The following is a 24,321-nucleotide window of genomic DNA, read 5'->3' as shown; positions in this document are numbered from 1 at the left end:
CTCTGCTCTCTCTCTCTCGCTCTCTCGCTCTCTGTCTCTCTCTCTCAATTCAGTTCAAGGGTCTTTATTGTCATGGGAAACATGTGTTAACATTGCCAAAGCAAGTGAAGTAGATAATAAATAAAAGTGAAATAAACTATAAAAATGAACAGTAAATATTACACTCACAGAAGTTCCAAAAGAATAAAGACATTTCAAATGTCATATTATGTCTATATACAGTGTTGTAAACGATGTGCAAATGGTTAAAGTACAAATGGTTAAATAAATAAACACAAATATGGGTTGTATTTACAATGGCGTTTGTTCTTCACTGGTTGACCTTTTCTTGTGGCAACAGGTCATAAATATTGCTGCTGTGATGTCACACTGTGGTATTTCACCCAGTAGATACGGGAGTTTATCAAAATCGAGTTTGTTTTCGAATTCTTTGTGGATCTGAGTAATCTGAGGGAAATGTGTGTCTCTAATATGGTCATACATTGGCAGGAGGTTAGGAAGTGCAGCTCAGTTTCCACCTCATTTTGTGGGCAGTGTGCACATAGCCTGTCTTCTCTTGAGAGCCAGGTCTGCCTACGGCGGCCTTTCTCAATAGCAAGGCTATGCTCACTGAGTCTATACATTGTCAAAGCTTTCCTTAAGTTTGGGTCAGTCACAGTGGTCAGGTATTCTGCCACTGTGTACTCTCTGTTTAGGGACAAATAGCATTGTAGTTTGTTGTGTTTTTTTGTTAATTCTTTCCAATGTGTCAAGTAATTATCTTTTTGTTTTCTCATGATTTGTTTGGGTCTAATTGTGTTGCTCTCCTGGGGCTCTGTGGGGTCTGTTTGTGTTTTGTGAACAGAGCCCCAGGACCAGCTTGCTTAGGGGACTCTTCTCCAGGTTCATCTCTCTGTAGGTGATGGCTTTGTTATGGAAGGTTTGGGAATCGCTTCCTTTTAGGTGGTTGTAGAATTTAACGTCTCTTTTCTGGATTTGTATAATTAGCGGGTATCGGCCTAATTCTGCTCTGCATGCATTATTTGGTGTTTTACGTTGTACACGGAGGATATTTTTGCAGAATTCGGAACGCAGAGTTTCAATTTGGTGTTTGTCCCATTTTGTGAATTCTTGGTTGGTGAGCGGACGCCAGTCCTCACAACCATAAAGGGCAATGGGTTCTATAACTGATTTAAGTATTTTTAGTATTTTTAGCCAGATCCTAATTGGTATGTTGAATTTTATGTTCCTTTTGATGGCATAGAAGGCCCTTCTCTCTCAGATTGTCCACAGCCTTGTGGAAGTTACCTGTGGCGCTGATGTTAACGTCAAGGTATGTATAGTTTATGTGCTCTAGGGCAACGGTTTCTAGATGGAATTTATATTTGGGGAGTCTGAAGACATTTGACTTCAGATTCTAGTAGGGTGAGGCCGGGTGCTGCAGACTGTTCTAGTGCCCTCACCAATTCACTGATATATATGTTGAAGAGGGCGGGGCTCAAGCGGCACCCCTGTCTCACCCCATGGCCCTGTGGATTTAAAAAAATTGTTTTTGCCAATTTTAACCGCACACTTGTTGTTTGTGTACATGGATTTTATAATGTCATATGTTTTTCCTCCAACACCACTTTTCATCAATTTGTATAGCCGACCCTCATACCAAATTGAGTCGAAGGCTTTTTTGAAATCAACAAAGCATGAGAAGTCTTTGCCTTTGTTTTGATTTGGTTTGTTTGTCAGTTGGGGTGTGCAGGGTGAATATGTGGTCTGTCGTACGATAATTTGCAAACATTTGCCTCCACCATACAGCAAAATGTGTAGATCTAACGTAGTGGCAGGGAGTCAGGAAGCAGATGGTGAGTTTAAGAATAACGAACTTAGAGCGATACAAAAAACAAGAGCAGCGTCTGGACATGAAAACTGAACCAATACTGAACCAATACTGTCTGAAGAGTGGTGCTGGGGAGTGCTAGATAAAGGGGGGAGTAATCAGGGAGGTGATCCAGGTGTACCTAATGATGTGGCACAGGTGTGATTAATGATGGGTTGCCAGGTGTGTGTAATGATGGGAGTAATGAAGGTTGTCAGGTTTGCTTAATGATGGGTTGCCAGGCGTGTGTAATGAGGGTTGCCAGCTGTGCGTAAATGATGGGTTGCCAGGTGTGAGTAATGATGGGTTGCCAGGTGTGAGTAATGATGGGTTGCCAGGTGTGCATAATGAGGGTTGCCAGCTGTGCGTAATGAGGGTTGCCAGCTGTGCGTAATGAGGGTTGCCAGGTGTGAGTATTGATGGGTTGCCAGGTGTGCGTAATGAGGGTTGCCAGGGCGGTGGTTAGTAGACCGGCGCCGTCGATCGCCGGGGAGCGGGAGTGGACGTTGCAGAATTGCAGCAAACCTGCTTGATAACGGCAACATTTTCTCTACGCCCCATGGCAAAATGCGCAGTATTCCAGGAAATTAACTTTAAAACATTAATATTTTTTTGCTTGCAAGGTGGGCGGTGGGTACGAATGTGGGTACACAGACCCACTTGCCATTGCGACCCCTCATGACATAGACTGACCAGGTGAATCCAGGTGAAAGCTATGAACTCTTATTGATGCCACTTGTTAAATCCACTTGAATCAGTGTAGATGAATTTAACACAGGTTTAATTTTTAAGCTTTGAGCCAACTGAGACATGGATTGTGTACGTGTGCCATTCAGAGGGTGAAATGGGGAAAGACAAAAAAGATTTAATTTGAACAGGGTGTATCTGTTTTATTGTGTCAAGAACTGCAACGCTGCTGGAGTTTTCACACTCAACAGTTTTCAAGTGTGTATCTAGAATGGTCTCCCACTCAAAGGACATCCAGCCAACTTGACACAACTGAGGAAAGCACTGGAGTCAACATGGGCCAGCATCCCTGTGGAACGTTATAAAACACCTTGTAGAGTCCGTGCCTCGATGGATTGAGCCTGTTCTGAGGGAAAAAGAGGCAGGTGTTCCTAATGTTTTGTACACTCAGTATAGATATACCAGATAGGTTTGGCCACTTATGAGACTGCTTTGCTCTTATGTGCCTTGTATGTGAGTCTGTACAGTATATATATGCAACAGTTTTTGTGTCAGTGTGTATGTTTGTTTGTGTCTCTGTGTGTCTGAGTGAGCATGTGCGTTTGTCTATGTGTGTGTGTGTGTGTGTTTCTGTGTGTGTGTGTGTGCGTTTGTCTATGTGTGTGTGTGTGTGTGTTTCTGTGTGTGTGTGCGTTTGTCTGTGTGTGTGTGTGTGCGTTGGCCGTGAGGACGGCTTTGCCGGCAGTTTGAGTTCTTAACCACAGCAGAACACATGGCGTTGGGCTAGCATCTCCCAGTTACCATGGTGTCATACACAATGTGAAATGTCCTCTTCAGCATGGACTGGGCTGCTAAACAGGCTCTAATTACCACCGCTAATTACTGACGAACACATTACTCATAACCAATGAGCTAGACCTATATTACCTAGGCCTAATGTCAAAAGAGTAAAACTTAATGGCCTTTTGAAATATGTTCAGTTATTGCTGGGTAAGGGAGAGAGTTTCTGCTGAACAACTCAATCCAAAGGATTAGGGTTGCTATGGATTCTGGTTACTATGAATGGTGGTTACTGTAGATCTGGTTTACAGTGGATTATGGTTACTATGGATCCTATGGATTATGGTTACTATGGTTACAATGAATCCTAGTTACTTTGGATTATGGTTTCTATGGATCCTATGGAGTATGGTTACTATGGATCCGATGGAGTATGGTTACTTTGGTTACTATGGCGTATGGTTACTATGGTTACTATGGAGTATGGTTACTATGTATCCGATGGAGTATGGTTACTATGTATCCGATGGAGTATGGTTACTATGGATCTTATGTAGTATGGTTACTTTGGTTACTATGGCGTATGGTTACTATGGTTACTATGGAGTATGGTTACTAGGGTTCATATGGAGTATGGTTACTATGGAGGATGGTTACTATGGATCCTATGGAGTATGGTTACTATGGAGTATGGTTACTATGGATCATATAGATTATTGTTACTATGGATCCTATGGATTATGGTTACTATGGTTACTAAGGAGTATGGTTAATATGGATCATATAGATTATGGTTTCTATGGATCCTATGGAGTATGGTTACTATGGTTACTATGGAGTATGGTTACTATGGATCCTATGTAGCATGGTTACAATGGTTACTATGGCGTATGGTTACTATGGTTACTATGGAGTATGGTTACTATGGATCATATAGATTATGGTTTCTATGTATCCTATGGAGTATGGTTACTATGGATCCTATGTAGCATGGTTACAATGGTTACTATGGAGTATGGTTACTATGGATCCTATGTAGCATGGTTACTATGGTTACTATGGAGTATGGTTACTATGGTTACTGTGGAGCGTGGTTACTATGGATCCTATGTAGTATGGTTACAATGGTTACTATGGAGTATGGTTACTATGGATCCTATGTAGCATGGTTACAATGGTTACTATGGAGTATGGTTACTATGGATCCTATGTAGTATGCCTGTTTGCCTGTATGTGTGGGATCACACATTCTATAGGTAGTGCTTCAGATCCTAGGGGAATACCCAGCAATCACTTAAATCCACATGTGTAGTAAGGTGTGACACCCAAAATCCCTGGTTGTAGTGAGCCTAACCCTACTGGTGGAGACAGGGATTACAATGTCACTGTATCTTTCACTGGCACTGCACTGGAGCTAAAAAACTGTTGATATCCAATATCTGTCAAAATCACTACTGAAGGGCAATATTATGATGAAATGAAAGGTAGTTTGACATTTATGTAGCTTGTAGACATACAGACATGGAGATACTAGCCTTCTTCTTCATGTAGACTAGCACAGATACCCAACTCACTGTTACTGAAAACAGTTCAGCTTTCATTTACTATGGAAATCTATTAGATGTAGTTTTCATGGGGATAAAAGAACATCGCAGAGGACTTGAGTAAAACCTTCTCCCTGTCCCCCATCTCTGCAGTGACCTGCCCCCAGGGGAAGTCCAGGTTATTGAACAAGGTTTTTTCTTTTTACCCTGCCATCGACTGATGTCTGTAATGACAGAGGGTCATATTATCCTGCTGTTGTCTGATCCGCGGGGGTGTGTGTGTGTGTGTGTGTGTGTGTGTGTGTGTGTTTCAGGGTGGTGTGTCTGAACCCTTGTCTGTATGGCTGATTGTTATGGATCCATATTCATGTTTATTTAATCTCTCTCCATGCTCACAGTGGGGGTTACTGACTTCCCCTGTTCTCCTCCTTAACTCTTCATGTTATCTGATGATTAGCGTGTGTGGTGTGTGTGTGTGTGTGTGTGTGTGTGTGTGTGTGTGTGTGTGTGTGTGTGTGTGTGTGTGTGTGTGTGTGTGTGTGTGTGTGTGTCAGCCTGGGGGGCTGCAGAGAAAGAGGATGGAGCTTCTTCGTCAAAATCTGTTTTATTGAACAATGGAGGTAAATAGTCTGATGCTTTCAACAGGGTTACCATCACCATGACAACCTGGTCAGTTCCTATATCTCCCAAACACTAGCCATGACTAGTTGTCCATTATACTACAGCTCACTAGCCATGTCTAGTTGTCCATTATACCACAGCTCACTAGCCATGTCTAGTTGTCCATTATACCACAGCTCACTAGCCATGTCTAGTTGTCCATTATACTACAGCTCACTAGCCATGTCTAGTTGTCCATTATACTACAGCTCACTAGCCATGACTAGTTGTCCATTATACTACAGCTCACTAGCCATGTCTAGTTGTCCATTATACTACAGCTCACTAGCCATGACTAGTTGTCCATTATACTACAGCTCACTAGCAGGACTAGTTGTCCATTATACTACAGCTCACTAGCCATGTCTAGTTGTCCATTATACTACAGCTCACTAGCTATGTCTAGTTGTCCATTATAATACAGCTCACTAGCCATGACTAGTTGTCCATTATAATACAGCTCACTAGCCATGTCTAGTTGTCCATTATACCACAGCTCACTAGCCATGTCTAGTTGTCCATTATACTACAGCTCACTAGCAGGAATAGTTGTCCATTATACTACAGCTCACTAGCCATGACTAGTTGTCCATTATACTACAGCTCACTAGCAGGACTAGTTGTCCATTATAATACAGCTCACTAGCCATGTCTAGTTGTCCATTATACCACAGCTCACTAGCCATGTCTAGTTGTCCATTATACCACAGCTCACTAGCCATGTCTAGTTGTCCATTATAATACAGCTCACTAGCCATGACTAGTTGTCCATTATAATACAGCTCACTAGCAGGACTAGTTCTCCATTATACTACAGCTCACTAGCAGGACTAGTTGTCCATTATACTACAGCTCACTAGTCATGTCTAGTTGTCCATTATACCACAGCTCACTAGCCATGACTAGTTGTCCATTATACTACAGCTCACTAGCCATGACTAGTTGTCCATTATACTACAGCTCACTAGCCATGACTAGTTGTCCATTATAATACAGCTCACTAGCCATGTCTAGTTGTCCATTATACCACAGCTCACTAGCCATGTCTAGTTGTCCATTATAATACAGCTCACTAGCAGGACTAGTTGTCCATTATACTACAGCTCACTAGCAGGACTAGTTGTCCATTATACTACAGCTCACTAGCCATGTCTAGTTGTCCATTATAATACAGCTCACTAGCCATGACTAGTTGTCCATTATAATACAGCTCACTAGCAGGACTAGTTGTCCATTATACCACAGCTCACTAGCCATGACTAGTTGTCCATTATACCACAGCTCACTAGCCATGACTAGTTGTCCATTATACTACAGCTCACTAGCAGGACTAGTTGTCCATTATACTACAGCTCACTAGCCATGACTAGTTGTCCATTATAATACAGCTCACTAGCCATGTCTAGTTGTCCATTATACTACAGCTCACTAGCAGGACTAGTTGTCCATTATACTACAGCTCACTAGCCATGACTAGTTGTCCATTATACTACAGCTCACTAGCCATGTCTAGTTGTCCATTATACTACAGCTCACTAGCAGGACTAGTTGTCCATTATACTACAGCTCACTAGCAGGACTAGTTGTCCATTATACTACAGCTCACTAGCCATGTCTAGTTGTCCATTATACTACAGCTCACTAGCAGGACTAGTTGTCCATTATACTACAGCTCACTAGCCATGACTAGTTGTCCATTATAATACAGCTCACTAGCCATGTCTAGTTGTCCATTATACTACAGCTCACTAGCCATGACTAGTTCTCCATTATACTACAGCTCACTAGCCATGACTAGTTGTCCATTATAATACAGCTCACTAGCCATGTCTAGTTGTCCATTATACTACAGCTCACTAGCCATGTCTAGTTGTCCATTATAATACAGCTCACTAGCCATGTCTAGTTGTCCATTATACTACAGCTCACTAGCCATGTCTAGTTGTCCATTATACCACAGCTCACTAGCCATGTCTAGTTGTCCATTATACTACAGCTCACTAGCCATGTCTAGTTGTCCATTATAATACAGCTCACTAGCCATGTCTAGTTGTCCATTATAGCACAGCTCACTAGCCATGTCTAGTTGTCCATTATAATACAGCTCACTAGCCATGTCTAGTTGTCCATTATAATACAGCTCACTAGCCATGTCTAGTTGTCCATTATACTACAGCTCACTAGCAGGACTAGTTGTCCATTATACTACAGCTCACTAGCAGGACTAGTTGTCCATTATACTACAGCTCACTAGCAGGACTAGTTGTCCATTATACTACAGCTCACTAGCCATGTCTAGTTGTCCATTATAATACAGCTCACTAGCAGGACTAGTTGTCCATTATACTACAGCTCACTAGCCATGACTAGTTGTACATTATACTACAGCTCACTAGCCATGTCTAGTTGTCCATTATACTACAGCTCACTAGCCATAATGAAGACAGCCAGAGGACCAACACAGTCATTGTGGAAGTAGACTGGCTGTAGTGTCTATTGTTCTGTAGACTGGCTGTAGTGTCTATTGTTCTGTAGACTGGCTGTAGTGTCTATTGTTCTGTAGACCGGCTGTAGTATCTATTGTTCTGTAGACCGGCTGTAGTGTCTATTGTTATATAGACTGGCTGAAGTGTCTATTGTTCTGTAGACTGGCTGTAGTGTCTATTGTTCTGAAGACTGGCTGTACTGTCTATTGTTCTGAAGACGGTCTGTAGTGTCTATTTTTACTCATGTTGAGTGTTAACCCTTGGTGTTCTCTTCAACCTTGTCTACAGGGCTTTCTGCCGCAAAATGCGCCTTGGTTCAGACGTGTTCAAAAACCTTTTTTTTATTTTCTTCTGAGGGCTCTTTGTTGTTCTTTTGTTTACATCTGAGGCATTGGATTTTAACTTACTGTATATTCCACCCACTGAAGGCATTCGGTTGTACAACTGACTAGGTATCCCCCTTTCCCTTTCTATTGCTAGTTGAATCCCTCCAGTCGTTTCTAGACCCAAGCTCCCTACCGTTTTGCATGTTGTACAGCCCAACTTTGAATTCTTCATGTAAGGTGACTATATACAGGTTCAGTACCATATTAACCATGTACAGGGATCATGGAGTGATGGAGGTAGATATGTATAGGGGACAGGGATACTGGAGTGATGGAGGTAGATATGTATAGGGGGAAGGAGACAGGGATACTGGAGTGATGGAGGTAGATATGTATAGGGGTAAGGGGACAGGGATACTGGAGTGATGGAGGTAGATATGTATAGGGAGAAGGAGACAGGGATACTGGAGTGATGGAGGTAGATATGTATAGGGGGAAGGAGACAGGGATACTGGAGTGATGGAGGTAGATATGTATAGGGGGAAGGAGACAGGGATACTGGAGTGATGGAGGTAGATATGTATAGGGGGAAGGGATACTGGAGTGATGGAGGTAGATATGTATAGGGGGAAGGGGACAGGGATACTGGAGTGATGGAGGTAGATATTTATAGGGGGAAGGGGACAGGGATACTGGAGTGATGGAGGTAGATATGTATAGGGGACAGGGATACTGGAGTGATGGAGGTAGATATGTATAGGGGGAAGGAGACAGGGATACTGGAGTGATGGAGGTAGATATGTATAGGGGACAGGGATACTGGAGTGATGGAGGTAGATATGTATAGGGGGAAGGGGACAGGGATACTGGAGTGATGGAGGTAGATATGTATAGGGGACAGGGGACAGGGATACTGGAGTGATGGAGGTAGATATGTATAGGGGGAAGGGATACTGGAGTGATGGAGGTAGATATGTATAGGGGATAGGGATACTGGAGTGATGGAGGTAGATATGTATAGGGGATAGGGATACTGGAGTGATGGAGGTAGATATGTATAGGGGGAAGGGGACAGGGATACTGGAGTGATGGAGGTAGATATGTATAGGGGACAGGGATACTGGAGTGATGGAGGTAGATATTTATAGGGGGAAGGGGACAGGGATACTGGAGTGATGGAGGTAGATATGTATAGGGGACAGGGATACTGGAGTGATGGAGGTAGATATGTATAGGGGACAGGGATACTGGAGTGATGGAGGTAGATATGTATAGGGGGAAGGGGACAGGGATTCTGGAGTGATGGAGGTAGATATGTATAGGGGACAGGGATACTGGAGTGATGGAGGTAGATATGTATAGGCTTAATGGGACTAGGCATCAGGATATGTGATCAACAGAATAGCAGCAGCATATATGACGATTGAATGGGAGTGTGTGTGTTTAGAGTCAGTATAAATGAGTGTGCTTAAGCAAATTAAGCATGGGTGCACGTGTGTGTATGTGTGTGTGTGTGTGTGTGTGCGCGTGTGTGCGCGTGTGTGTGTGTGTGTGTGTGTGTGTGTGTGCGCGTGTGTGTGTCTGTGTGTGTGTGTGTGCGTGTGTGTTTGCCTGTGTGTGTGGGTGCGTGTGCATGTGTGTGTGTGTGTGAAGTCCTGGGAGTGTGTGTGTGTGTGTGCGTGAGTGTGAGTGTGCATTAATATATCAATGTAAATATGACGTGTGAGGATGAATATAAATGGTATTGTCTCCGTTGTTTCCAGTGTTTTTCGGGTGGTCAGTTGTTCTTTTGGTCTGTCTGTTGTGAGTTCTGAAAAAGGTATGTCTATATTTGTCCGTAGCTATCATCTCGGTACATTGGAGGGAGGAAGAGGAAGCAGCGCTTTAATTTATAGACCTAATCATCCACCAGGGTGATGTTGGCCCTAACTGCTTTTCTTCACATCAATCTAATCAGCCATGAAGGAACATACACTGGAGATGCTGACTGGGGTCTTTGTTTGGCTAAATATACATCATTGGAATCATAAAATAGAATCGTTACAGCATTGATTCATTAGTTTCAGACTGGTTGTTACGGCTGTCGTAGAGAGGGGACCAAAGCGCAGCGTGGTAAGTGTTCATTATATTTATTAAACAATGCAACACTAGAACAAAAAAACAAAACGAAAAGCCAAACAGTTCCGTCAGGTAACGAAATACAAAACAGAAAATAACTACCCACAAAACACAGGTGGGGAAAAAAGGCTGCCTAAGTATGGTTCCCAATCAGAGACACTGATAGACAGCTTGCCTCTGATTTGGAAACCATACCTGGCCAAAACATAGAAATAAAATACATAGACTGCCCACCCCATATCACACCCTGACCTATCTAAACAGAGAAAAACGGCTCTCTCACGGGTCAGAGGGCGTGACACTGGTGATATTTTCTTAATGGGAATATATCTGTACTTAGAGCAGAATAACATATTGTTGTTTGTTTTCATTAGATTCTTCTGTTGTCTATACATCCATTCACAGCTGGGCCATGTTCCAATGTCCATATTAGGGTTGCAAAATTACCAGTACTTTACCAAAGTTACCAGAACTTTCGGGAATTTTAGATAATTAACAGGTAATCTATGGCGATCCTATGGTAACTTTGGTAATTTATACTTGAATATCTTTTTTTTTTAAAAAGGGAATGATTATATATAGTATTAGTTTTGTTTTATCTGTGTCCGTATTGTCCATGGGTTTCTAGTAGATGGACCGTTTGGTTCAAGAGGGAAAAAAACCTAGTTAATGAAAAAATTATTTAATCAACAATTGTATTACTTTCAGTTAACTCTGCAACTCTTCCAACTAGTGACTTTGATCACAACTGCTACCAGTTTGGCATCAAAACATGTATACCAAAGAAACAGTAAAATATACTATATAATATAGTAAAATACAGTAAAATATACTATATAATATAGTAAAATATACTATATAATATAGTAAAATACAGTAAAATATACTATATAATATAGTAAAATATACTATATAATATAGTAAAATACAGTAAAATATACTATATAATATAGTAAAATACAGTAAAATATACAATATAATATAGTAAATTATACTATATAATATAGTAAAATACAGTAAAATATACTATATAATACAGTAAAATACAGTAAAATATACTATATAATATAGTAAAATACAGTAAAATATACTATATAATATAGTAAAATACAGTAAAATATACTATATAATACAGTACAATATACTATATAATATAGTAAAATACAGTAAAATATACTATATAATATAGTAAAATACAGTACAATATACTATATAATACAGTAAAATATACTATATAATATAGTAAAATACAGTAAAATATACTATATAATATAGTAAAATACAGTAAAATATACTATATAATATAGTAAAATACAGTACAATATACTATATAATACAGTAAAATACATAAAAGTGTTTAATAAATATATAAAGGATGTTTCATGCTGAAACCCTCATATTAAACACCAACGGTATTCACTAGGTCGATGGTTTATATTTAAGGATCATGTTTTACAGCTTTGTCATTGTCATTTTTGTACAATGTTATTTCATTATTTTATATATTTTCCATGTGACAAGGTCACACAGAGGTCCAGAGATATTTACAGACACCTGTGATAATCACTAGCTTGGATGGTACTGAAATCAAACAGGTCTCTGCATATAAATATTTAGGGGTATGGTTAGATGATAGGCTTTCTTTTAAAAAACATGTTACTGAATTGGGAAAAAAGCTCAAATTCAAGATAGGGTTCCTTTACAGAAACAGGGCTTGTCTGTCCTTTGTAAATAGAAAACAAATTGTGCAGGCTACTTTTATGTCCGTTTTAGATTATGGTGATATTATCTATATGCATGCATCGGCAAACACATTAAAACCACTGGATGCTATTTACCATTGTGCACTCAGGTTTATCACGGGTGATAGTTACAAAACTCATCACTGTATCCTTTATCAACATGTGGGTTGGGCCTCTCTATCTGTGAGGCGAGAGCAACATGCTCTCTTGTTTATTTATAAAGCGCTTCTTTTAAAACTACCTCCATATATATCATCATTAATTTCCACTAGATATACAAATTTTAAAACCAGATCACAGATGTGGATTACATTAGAGACTCCTGCGGTCTCCACAGAGTTGGGTAGGACTGCCTTTAGTTCCTTTGCGCCTTATTTATGGAACAAACTGCAGATCCAACTTAAGTTAGACACTCTGGTGTCCCTTGCCCATTTTAAAAATGTTATGGAGGATCAATATGATGTTATCTGTGATTGTTTCTGTTGAATTGTGTCTTTGTTTTTGTATGTTTGAAATGTTCTTGTCTGTATGCCTAAAACTGTATATGTCAACATGTTTACACAGGGCACAGCCGTAAAAGAGATCCAGGTCTCAGTCTGTTTTCCCTGTTAAAATAAAGATTAAAAAAAAAATAATAATAATAATCTGAAGTTCCTAAAAAAGGCCACTACAATAAATAAAATATACTTTGTCAAGTTACCAAATTCTGGTAGTTAGCAGCAGGGGTGCAACTTTCACTGGGGACGGGGGGGGACGGGGGGGGCGGGGACAGGGGACATGTCCCCATCACATTCTGAAATTGCATTTTTTTTGTCCCCCGCCAGTTTTATAATTAGAATGTGATACAAAATGAAGCAACGATGTGCTTTAGGACCATGCAGACGTCTCCGAGCGGTCGGGTAGTCTGTTTGGAGTGTTTATCCGACTGGGGGGGAAAAAAATGTAAATATATATTTATGTCCCCCCCCCACTTCTAAAACCAAAGTTGTACCCCTGGTTACCAGTAATACACCCTCTCTTTGCAATCATAGTCCACACTATACATTTCTTCATACTAAGGGATATGCTAATGTTGGTTTAGAACAGAGAGATCATCATTGCTCACAAACCGCTGCACGTCATTCATTATTTCCAGAGGATGTACGGTGTTCACGTTTATCACTAATTTATCAACATAAGTTGACCTGGGGGGGGGGGGGGGGGGGGGGGGGGGTTGTGTCAACTATCAGGAACTTGGATCAGACCTTTAATTGTTTTATTTCCCTGTTTATATCTGTTAAAACATGTCTGATTAAACATGCGCCATACAAAAAACTAAGGGTAAAAGACTTGATCCTTCACTCATGATCCTTCAACCATGATCCTTTACCCATGATCCTTCACTCATGATCCTTCACTCATGATCCTTCAACCATGATCCTTCACTCATGATCCTTCAACCATGATCCTTTACCCATGATCCTTCACTCATGATCCTTCAACCATGATCCTTTACCCATGATCCTTCACGCATGAATTGTCTGAGAAATTACAGGAAAGAAATGTGGCTAAGGTTAGAATCATGATTCTACGTCTGATTAAAACAGCTAAATCAACATATTTCTTGAATTGTGTATCGGAGAGTGGTGGTAAACAAGCCAAATTCTGGAAAGTTGTCAAACCTTTTAAATAAAACTCCACCCCCTCGTTAGGCCAGCAGGTTCTGACAGCCTCTGGTTCCATTCTAGACTAAATTGAAGTTTGTGATGCTTTTAATTAATAACCATTTTGCCATTTTGCTTAAACTGGCCACATGTTCAAAAGGATAATCTCTGGAAAAGCCATTTCATTCCACTAGAGGGAGGTCCTTCAGTCACCCAAGAACAGATTATAGAGAATCTCATTCCCACTAGAGGGAGGTCCTTCAGTCACCCCAGAACAGACTGTAGAGAATCTCATTCCCACTAGAGGGAGGTCCTTCAGTCACCTCAGAACAGATTATAGAGAATCTCATTTCCACTAGAGTGAGGTCCTTCAGTCACCCCAGAACAGATTGTAGAGGATAATGCACTAACAGACTCACATACATTTTTTTCAGGTTAACCCTTAGATGTCTATGATGTACTAAGTTATTTGCTAAAGATTGATGTAAATCCATAAGGGCTGATTCACTTGATTCATTCTAACTGCAATATTAAATCCATAGGAGCTGATTCACTTGATTCATTCTAACTGCAGTACAGATTGATGTTAAATCCATATGAGCTGATTCACTTGATTCCTTCTAACTGCAGTACAGATTGATGTTAAATCCATATGAGCTGATTCACTTGATTCATTCTAACTGCAGTATTAAATCCATATGAGCTGATTCACTTGATTCATTCTAACTGCAGTACAGATTGATGTTAAATCCAAAGGAGCTGATTCACTTGATGCATTCTAACTGCAGTACAGATTGATGTTAAATCCAAAGGAACTGATTCACTTGATGCATTCTAACTGCAGTACAGATTGATGTTAAATCCAAAGGAACTGATTCACTTGATCCCTTCTAACTGCAGATCTCTGCTCCACTTACTGCAGAACCACTGAGCTATATTTTTTACTTGTCAATTGTTTCTGGTGTTATCCCTAAAATCTGGAAAGTGGATGTCCTCCCCACAGATCCTTCTGACTTAGATAACTACCGTCACATTTCCAAATTATCTTGCATTTCCAAAGTTTTGGAATCCCTGACCAACTGTCATCTAAGATTTTATTAAACTTGTCTCTCTATTCTAAATATACACCATTCTGGTTATAGACCTGGACATAGTACTGTATCAGCTGGTTATAGACCTGGACATAGTACTGTATCAGCTGGTTATAGACCTGGACATAGTACTGTATCAGCTGGTTATAGACCTGGACATAGTACTGTATCAGCTGGTTATAGACCTGGACATAGTACTGTATCAGCTGGTTATAGACCAGGACATAGTACTGTATCAGCTGGTTATAGACCTGGACATAGTACTGTATCAGCTGGTTATAGACCTGGACATAGTACTGTATCAGCTGGTTATAGACCAGGACATAGTACTGTATCAGCTGGTTATAGACCAGGACATAGTACTGTATCAGCTGGTTATAGACCTGGACATAGTACTGTATCAGCTGGTTATAGACCTGGACATAGTACTGTATCAGCTGGTTATAGACCAGGACATAGTACTGTATCAGCTGGTTATAGACCTGGACATAGTACTGTATCAGCTGGTTATAGACCTGGACATAGTACTGTATCAGCTGGTTATAGACCAGGACATAGTACTGTATCAGCTGGTTATAGACCAGGACATAGTACTGTATCAGCTGGTTATAGACCTGGACATAGTACTGTATCAGCTGGTTATAGACCTGGACATAGTACTGTATCAGCTGGTTATAGACCTGGACATAGTACTGTATCAGCTGGTTATAGACCTGGACATAGTACTGTATCAGCTGGTTATAGACCTGGACATAGTACTGTATCAGCTGGTTATAGACCTGGACATAGTACTGTATCAGCTGGTTATAGACCAGGACATAGTACTGTATCAGCTGGTTATAGACCTGGACATAGTACTGTATCAGCTGGTTATAGACCTGGACATAGTACTGTATCAGCTGGTTATAGACCTGGACATAGTACTGTATCAGCTGGTTGTAGACCAGGACATAGTACTGTATCAGCTGGTTATAGACCTGGACATAGTACTGTATCAGCTGGTTATAGACCTGGACATAGTACTGTATCAGCTGGTTATAGACCTGGACATAGTACTGTATCAGCTGGTTATAGACCTGGACATAGTACTGTATCAGCTGGTTATAGACCTGGACATAGTACTGTATCAGCTGGTTATAGACCTGGACATAGTACTGTATCAGCTGGTTATAGACCTGGACATAGTACTGTATCAGCTGGTTATAGACCTGGACATAGTACTGTATCAGCTGGTTATAGACCATGGACATAGTACTGTATCAGCTGGTTATAGACCTGGACATAGTACTGTATCAGCTGGTTATAGACCTGGACATAGTACTGTATCAGCTGGTTATAGACCTGGACATAGTACTGTATCAGCTGGTTATAGACCTGGACATAGTACTGTATCAGCTGGTTATAGACCTGGACATAGTACTGTAATCAGCTGGTTATAGACCTGGACATAGTACTGTTGTGGTGGGACATAGTACTGTATCAGCTGGTTATAGACCTGGACATAGTACTGTATCAGCTGGTTATAGACCTGGACATAGTACTGTATCAGCTGGTTATAGACCTGGACATAGTACTGTATCAGCTGGTTATAGACCTGGACATAGTACTGTATCAGCTGGTTATAGACCTGGACATAGTACTGTATCAGCTGGTTATAGATCTGGACATAGTACTGTATCAGCTGGTTATAGACCTGACATAGTACTGTACAGCTGGTTATAGACAGACATAGTACTGTATCAGCTGGTTATAGACCTGGACATAGTACTGTATCAGCTGGTTTATAGACCTGGACATAGTACTGTATCAGCTGGTTATAGACCTGGACATAGTACTGTATCAGCTGGTTATAGACCTGGACATAGTACTGTATCAGCTGGTTATAGACCTGGACATAGTACTGTATCAGCTGGTTATAGACCTGGACATAGTACTGTATCAGCTGGTTATAGACCTGGACATAGTACTGTATCAGCTGGTTATAGACCTGGACATAGTACTGTATCAGCTGGTTATAGACCTGGACATAGTACTGTATCAGCTGGTTATAGACCTGGACATAGTACTGTATCAGCTGGTTATAGACCTGGACATAGTACTGTATCAGCTGGTTATAGACCTGGACATAGTACTGTATCAGCTGGTTATAGACCTGGACATAGTACTGTATCAGCTGGTTATAGACCTGGACATAGTACTGTATCAGCTGGTTATAGATCTGGACATAGTACTGTATCAGCTGGTTATAGACCTGGACATAGTACTGTATCAGCTGGTTATAGACCTGGACATAGTACTGTATCAGCTGGTTATAGACCTGGACATAGTACTGTATCAGCTGGTTATAGACCTGGACATAGTACTGTATCAGCTGGTTATAGACCTGGACATAGTACTGTATCAGCTGGTTATAGACCCTGGACATAGTACTGTATCAGCTGGTTATAGATCTGGACATAGTACTGTATCAGCTGGTTATAAGACCTGGACATAGTACTGTATCAGCTGTTATAGACCTGGACATAGTACTGTATCAGCTGGTTTATAGACCTGGACATAGTACTGTATCAGCTGGTTATAGACTGGACATAGTACTGTATCAGCTGGTTATAGACTGGACATAGTACTGTATCAGCTGGTTATAGACCTGGACATAGTACTGTATCAGCTGTTATAGACTGGACATAGTACTGTATCAGCTGGTTATAGACCGGGACAAGTACTGTATCAGCTGGTTATAGACCTGGACATAGTACTGTATCAGCTGGTTATAGACCTGGACATAGTACTGTATCAGCTGGTTATAGAACCTGGACATAGTACTGTAGCAGCTGGTTAGTAGACCTGGACATAGTACTGTATCAGCTGGTTATAGAGCTCATTGACATAGTACTGTATCAGCTGTTACCTGGACATAGTACTGTATCAGCTGGTTATAGACCTGGACATAGTACTGTATCAGCTGGTTATAGACCTGGACATAGTACTGTATCAGCTGGTTATAGACCTGGACATAGTACTGTATCAGCTGGTTATAGACCTGGACATAGTACTGTATCAGCTGGTTATAGACCTGGACATAGTACTGTATCAGCTGGTTATAGACCTGGACATAGTACTGTATTCAGGTGGTTATAGACCTGGACATAGTACTGTATCAGCTGGTTATAGACCTGGACATAGTACTGTATCAGCTGGTTATAGACCAGGACATAGTACTGTATCAGCTGGTTATAGACCTGGACATAGTACTGTATCAGCTGTTATAGACCTGTACATAGTACTGTATCAGCTGGTTATAGACCTGGACATAGTACTGTATCGCTTGTTATAGACCTGGACATAGTACTGTATCAGCTGTGTTATAGACCTGGACATAGTACTGTATCAGCTGGTTATAGACCTGGACATAGTACTGTATCAGCTGGTTATAGACCTGGACATAGTACGTTCACTGTATAGACCTGGACATAGTGACTGTATCAGCTGGTTATGACCATGGACATAGTACTTGTACAGCTGGTTATAGACCTAGGACATAGTAAACTGTATCAGCTGGTGATAGACCCATGGACATAGTACTGTATCAGCTGGTTATAGACCTGGACATAGTACTGTATCAGCTGGTTATAGACCCCGACATAGTACTGTATCAGCTGGTTATAGACCTGGACATAGTACTGTTGTGGTGGTTATAGACCTGGACATAGTACTGTATCAGCTGGTTATAGACCTGGACATAGTACTGTATCAGCTGGTTATAGACCTGGACATAGTACTGTATCAGCTGGTTATAGACCTGGACATAGTACTGTATCAGCTGGTTATAGACCTGGACATAGTACTGTATCAGCTGGTTATAGATCTGGACATAGTACTGTATCAGCTGGTTATAGACCTGGACATAGTACTGTATCAGCTGGTTATAGACCTGGACATAGTACTGTATCAGCTGGTTATAGACCTGGACATAGTACTGTATCAGCTGGTTATAGACCTGGACATAGTACTGTATCAGCTGGTTATAGACCTGGACATAGTACTGTATCAGCTGGTTATAGACCAGGACATAGTACTGTATCAGCTGGTTATAGACCTGGACATAGTACTGTATCAGCTGGTTATAGACCAGGACATAGTACTGTATCAGCTGGTTATAGACCTAGATATAGTACTGTTTCAGCTGGTTTTAAATGATGTGTTAAATTGTTTGGATCATAAAACAGATTTAGGCTGCCTTTACTGATAAACCTTTCCAAGACCTTCGATACCGTTGACCATCACGTTCTTAAAAGTTGTCAGAAATAGTCCTGTTTTGAAAATGATCTTTCAGTCAGGACTCAATGTGTTATCTCTGACTGTGTTCATTTGAGTTTTCTGGATATTATGAAAGGTATACAGCAGGGGTTTGGCACTGAGACCGGTTCTCTTTACTATTTATATAAATAACATTGGTCTATCTTTTAAAACACCTAATATTCATCTGTATGAAGACGACACTGTTATGCCGTTGATCCAGCTGTTGACTAGGCTGTTAGAGTTTTAATCTGACCTGGTTACCTTAACAGAAAGCCCTGGTGGGTTTAAAACATGTACTTAATGTGGACAAGACAATATACATGTTGTTCTCTAGTTCTCTCCAGAATATTCCAGATGAACTACATATTTATTCACTGGATGGTTCTCCCGTCGATCAGGTTCCCGCCTACAAATATCCGGGCATGTGGATTGACAAAGATTTAATATTTTTTAAAAGACATACAGATGAGCTAGTTTAAAATATAATATTTAAAGTTGGCTTCTTTTTCAGAAATAGATCTTTCCTCTCCCTAAATAGCAGGAAGTAGATTGTTCAGTCATCTTTTCCTGCCAGTTCTTGATTATGGCGACACCATTTACCAGAATGCAGCAGCCATTAAACCGTTGTATGCCGTCTATCAATTCGTTTTTATCACAGGTGGCAGTTTTAATACGTATCGCTGCATCCTGTATCAAAAGGTCAGCTGAACTTTAGTAAAGTCCCGTAGATCACTTCATTATTCCCTTTTAGTTTACAAAGCCCTACTACACAAAGCTTCCAACTTACCCAAACTTCATTGCTAACGTATAAAATAATGAGATATCGAACCCGATCGCAGGGTTGGTTTACTCTTCAGATCCCTTGGGTCTCCACGGAATTAAGTAAATCAGCTTTTAGTTTTTTACGCTCCAAATTTTTGGAATCACTTACAACATTCGTTCCATTTGGATTCCCTGGTGCCACTAGGGGCAGTTTAAAGCCATGATGATGAACGAGTTCACTGAGGTGTGCAACTGTTTTGATTGATTGATTGTTTTGATTGTATTGATTGATTGTTTTGATTGAATTGGTTGATTGATTTGATTGATTGTTTTGATTGATTGATTGATTTGATTGATTGAGTGATTGTTTTGATTGATTTGATTGATTGATTTGATTGATTGTTTTGATTGTGTTGATTGATTGATTTGATTGATTGTTTTGATTGATTGATTGATTTGATTGATTGAGTGATTGTTTTGATTGATTGATTGATTGATTGTTTTGATTCATTGATTGATTGTTTTGATTGATTGATTTGATTTATTGATTGTTTTGATTGATTGATTGAGTTGATTGATTGATTGTTTTGATTGATTGATTGAGTGATTGTTTTGATTGATTTGATTGATTGATTGATTGATTGTTTTGATTGATTGATTGATTGATTTGATTGATTGATGGTTTTGATTGATTGATTGTTTTGATTTATTGATTTGATTGATTGATTGATTGATTGTTTTGATTGATTGTTTTGATTGATTTGATTGATTGTTTTGATTGATTGATTGATTGAGTAACTAGTTTATGATGCTGGGATGTTGATGATGTTCTGATGTTCTCGTACTGTTAATGGATCTGATAGATTTTTATATCTTCTGCTTTGTGGTTTCATCGTACCAGTGAAAATGAGACCCTGGTGTTGTCATGTCTCTTTCCCTTCACACCATGGTCCTTTATGAGGTCTACAGTGATCCTCTCTCTCTCTCTCCCTTCACGCCATGGTCCTTTATGAGGTCTACAGTGATCCTCTCTCTCTCTCTCTCTCTCCCTTCACACCATGGTCCTTTATGAGGTCTACAGTGATCCTCTCTCTCTCTCTCTCTCTCTCTCTCCCTTCACACCATGGTCCTTTATGAGGTCTACAGTGATTCTCTCTCTCTCTCTCTCTCTCTCTCCCTTCACACCATGGTCCTTTATGAGGTCTACAGTGATCCTCTCTCTCTCTCTCTCTCCCTTCACACCATGGTCCTTTATGAGGTCTACAGTGATTCGCTCTGTCTGTCTGTCTGTCTGTCTGTCTGTCTGTCTGTCTGTCTGTCTGTCTGTCTGTCTGTCTGTCTGTCTGTCTGTCTGTCTGTCTGTCTGTCTGTCTGTCTGTCTCCCTCCACACACCATGGTCTCCTTATGAGGTCTACAGTGATAATGAGTCTCTCTCTCTCTCTCTGTCCTATAGGAGCTCAGACTCTGACGGAGCGTTCGAGACCCCAGAGTCGACCACCCCTGTCAAGTCCCCCACGGAGACAGACCCTCATACCCAGCCGCTGACCTCGGAAGACACCGGTGAGAGAGACTCGTGCACATTCACGCACGCCACACAAGAAAGGGACAGATCTCTAGAGAGCGAGAGAAGAGGAAGGTTTAGAACGCCCTCTACTGGTGACTACTGGTACTTCAAACAAAGAGGTTTTCTCTGTTCAAGTCAGTCAGCCAGTCAGTCAGACCAGCATCACTGAGCTGCTAGAGGATATAAGCAGGTCTTATCTATGCAGAAAAGATTCAGCCATCCATCACAATGTTCGTTTAGTTATGATGTGTTTTACTGATTGGCCAGCTGGAAGGTTGTGATGAAATATTCAGAGCTTATTCATCAATTGAATTAGTCTAAAACCAGACACAACCTTCACCATCATCTCTCTCTATCTATCTATCTCTCTCTCAATTTAATTCAATTTATTGGCATGGGGAACATATGTTTACATTGCCAAAGCAAGTGAAATATATAATAAACAATAACAAATGTACAGTAAACATTACACTTACAAAAGTTCCAAAAGAATATAGGCATTTCAAATGTCATATATATATATATATATATATATATATATATATATATATATATATATATATATATATATATATATATAATATGACATTTATATATAATATGACATTTGAAATGTCTTTATTCTTTTGGAACTTTTGTAAGTGTAATGTTTACTGTACATTTGTTATTGTTTATTATATATTTCACTTGCTTTGGCAATGTAAACATATGTTTCTCTCTCAAACAAACAAACAAATACAACTAACAAGCATCAGAAGAATGTCACTTCTCTCTCTCATTCTAACACCATATAGGTATTGTATCATGACTATATAATACCTCTCATTCATATTTCTCTGTTCATCCAGGTCTGGGCTGTGACTCTGAGGTAGACGGTGAACCCGGGTCAGAGGCTAAAGGTCACCATGGTAGCTCCCTGTCCATAGTCTTTGACGAGGACAAGCCCATCGCTGCTAGCGGAGCTTATAACCTAGAGCAGCTCATAGCTGCAGCTGCAGCTGCAGAGGCCCAGAGCCGATCAACTCTAACCCGCTCTCTGAGCCTCCAGGCTGGGGAACTAGACGGCACCGGCCCCTTAGACGGCGGAGGATTCTCCATCTCAATCGGAGACTCCTGTCCCTTAGCTGAGGCCTTTAGTGTCGACGGTGGTACTGAGAGTGCTCCAGGGACTCTCCGTAGACCCTCCAAGAAGGGGCCTCTCCGCCCCGGCGGCTCCCTGAAAAAGAAGCCTCTCCCCAGGCAGAGCTCTAACCTAGAGAGCCCCCAACCTCCGGCCTCCGGAACAACAGTGGAACAGCTGAAGAAGAATGCCGAGCCCACCAGAGCAGCCGGCCCCCTATTGGCCTCTGAGGATCCGGAAGTAGGAGGAACCACGGTAGACTCTGCCCCTGGTCCTACCTCGGCCACGCCCAGTCCAGGAGGCACGTTCTGCAGAACCAGGAAGTCATATGTGGAAAGCTCCGCCTCGCTCACTGAAGAGACCAATCACACTAGCCCAGAGACAGATAACCAACTAATCCTGGCCCCTACTTCTATTCTGACCCCGACCCCAGCTATCTCTATACCCAACCGACAGGAGGACAGCCCCACTTCCGTGCCGGAGGCCCCCCCAGGCAGCGAAGGCTCTCCCCCCAGTGGGACCTACAAATGGAACCCAGACAACTTTGAAGACATCGACCCGTTTAACAACGGAGGGAGTAAAGTCGCTAACTCTCCGCCGTTGGGTAGGAAAGGAGGCGTGCTGTCCGTTGCCCCTGTCTCTAACCCCCCAGAGCGCCCCAACGCCGATCCGGCTCTTCCCTCAACCAACCCCCCTATTGGAACCTCAGGGGCAGTCAGACTGGAGTTTGACTATTCTGAGGAGACCCTCGAGGAGCCTCCCAAGGCCTACTCTCCACCACCCAAGAAGCTGGGCAAAAAAACAGGCTCCAAGGTTAGTCTGTCATAGCGTTGCAAAATTCTGTTAACTTTCCCCAAATTCCCTGATCTTCCAGAAATCCCAGTAGGATTCCCGGAGTTTTACAACTCTAGTCTGTCGTCGTGTTTAGTGCTTTCCTTGGTTAGTCCGTCTTTATGTTTTATCTGTATGTTTTATGTTTGACTTTTATTTTACTGATTTATATTGTTGACTACGTCAAGTTACTTTGAAGTGTTTTGTAAAGCGTTTAAAATGAATAAACTTGTATCATTATTAATATTATGTATTATTATGTATTATTATTATTATTATTATTATTAGATGCCTCTAAGAAAGCCCAGGATGGGTCTGAAGAAGGCTGTCCAGCCCCCATCTGAACCCCTCGACAACACCCCAGTCCCCGATAACATCTCGAAGGCCTCCTATAACTTTGACCCGGTCCAGTGGGACGACCCTAACTTTGACCCGTTCGGATCTAACAGCGGGATCCCTATCTCTCCTGTGCTGAACAAACCCTCTTATAACTTTGACTCCGACACCTTCAATGAGTCGGCTGTTAACACCTTCAAGGGTTCGTCCAATAGGACGGCTGCGTTTCCACCCAAGGCTGCCTCTGGCTCCGCCTCTTTCGAGGTGTCGGCCAATGACGACGAGGTTGATAACGATAACGATGAAGTTAAGGAGCTGGAGGACCACAACCAGAACAAACCGGTTAAGACCAAGAAGAAACCAATCAAATCGTAAGTTTAAATACCGTTGCATAATTAGGTGGTTATAAGGCACTTTCATGTTACCATTTGTTTATGTGTTTCTGTATGTATGTGTAGTACTGTATCCTTTGTTTATGTGTT

At 41.1% G+C, this 24,321-nt stretch overlaps 2 protein-coding genes across 4 annotated transcripts in view; both read left to right on the top strand.

Annotated features, from left to right (window-relative positions):
* LOC115201752 (zinc transporter ZIP9) overlaps positions 1-24,321 on the top strand; it is a 218,055-nt gene that overhangs the window by 124,510 nt on the left and 69,224 nt on the right. The gene's annotated exons all lie outside the window — the stretch shown is intronic.
* Positions 21,446-24,321, top strand: part of LOC115201751 (transforming acidic coiled-coil-containing protein 2) — a 45,775-nt gene continuing 42,899 nt past the window's right edge. For all 3 annotated transcript variants that reach the window (XM_029765632.1, XM_029765633.1, XM_029765631.1), the window contains exons 1-3: positions 21,446-21,548; positions 22,401-23,485; positions 23,792-24,210. In XM_029765632.1, coding sequence (XP_029621492.1) covers positions 23,792-24,210 — 419 coding nt within the window. In that variant the 5' untranslated portion in view covers positions 21,446-21,548; positions 22,401-23,485. The remainder of the gene's footprint in view (positions 21,549-22,400; positions 23,486-23,791; positions 24,211-24,321) is intronic.

This window comes from Salmo trutta, chromosome 10, assembly GCF_901001165.1.
Source record: "Salmo trutta chromosome 10, fSalTru1.1, whole genome shotgun sequence".
NCBI classification, from domain to species: Eukaryota; Metazoa; Chordata; class Actinopteri; order Salmoniformes; family Salmonidae; genus Salmo; species Salmo trutta.
Note: the sequence above shows the minus strand (reverse complement) of the source record. Positions and strands in the feature narration are given on the sequence as shown.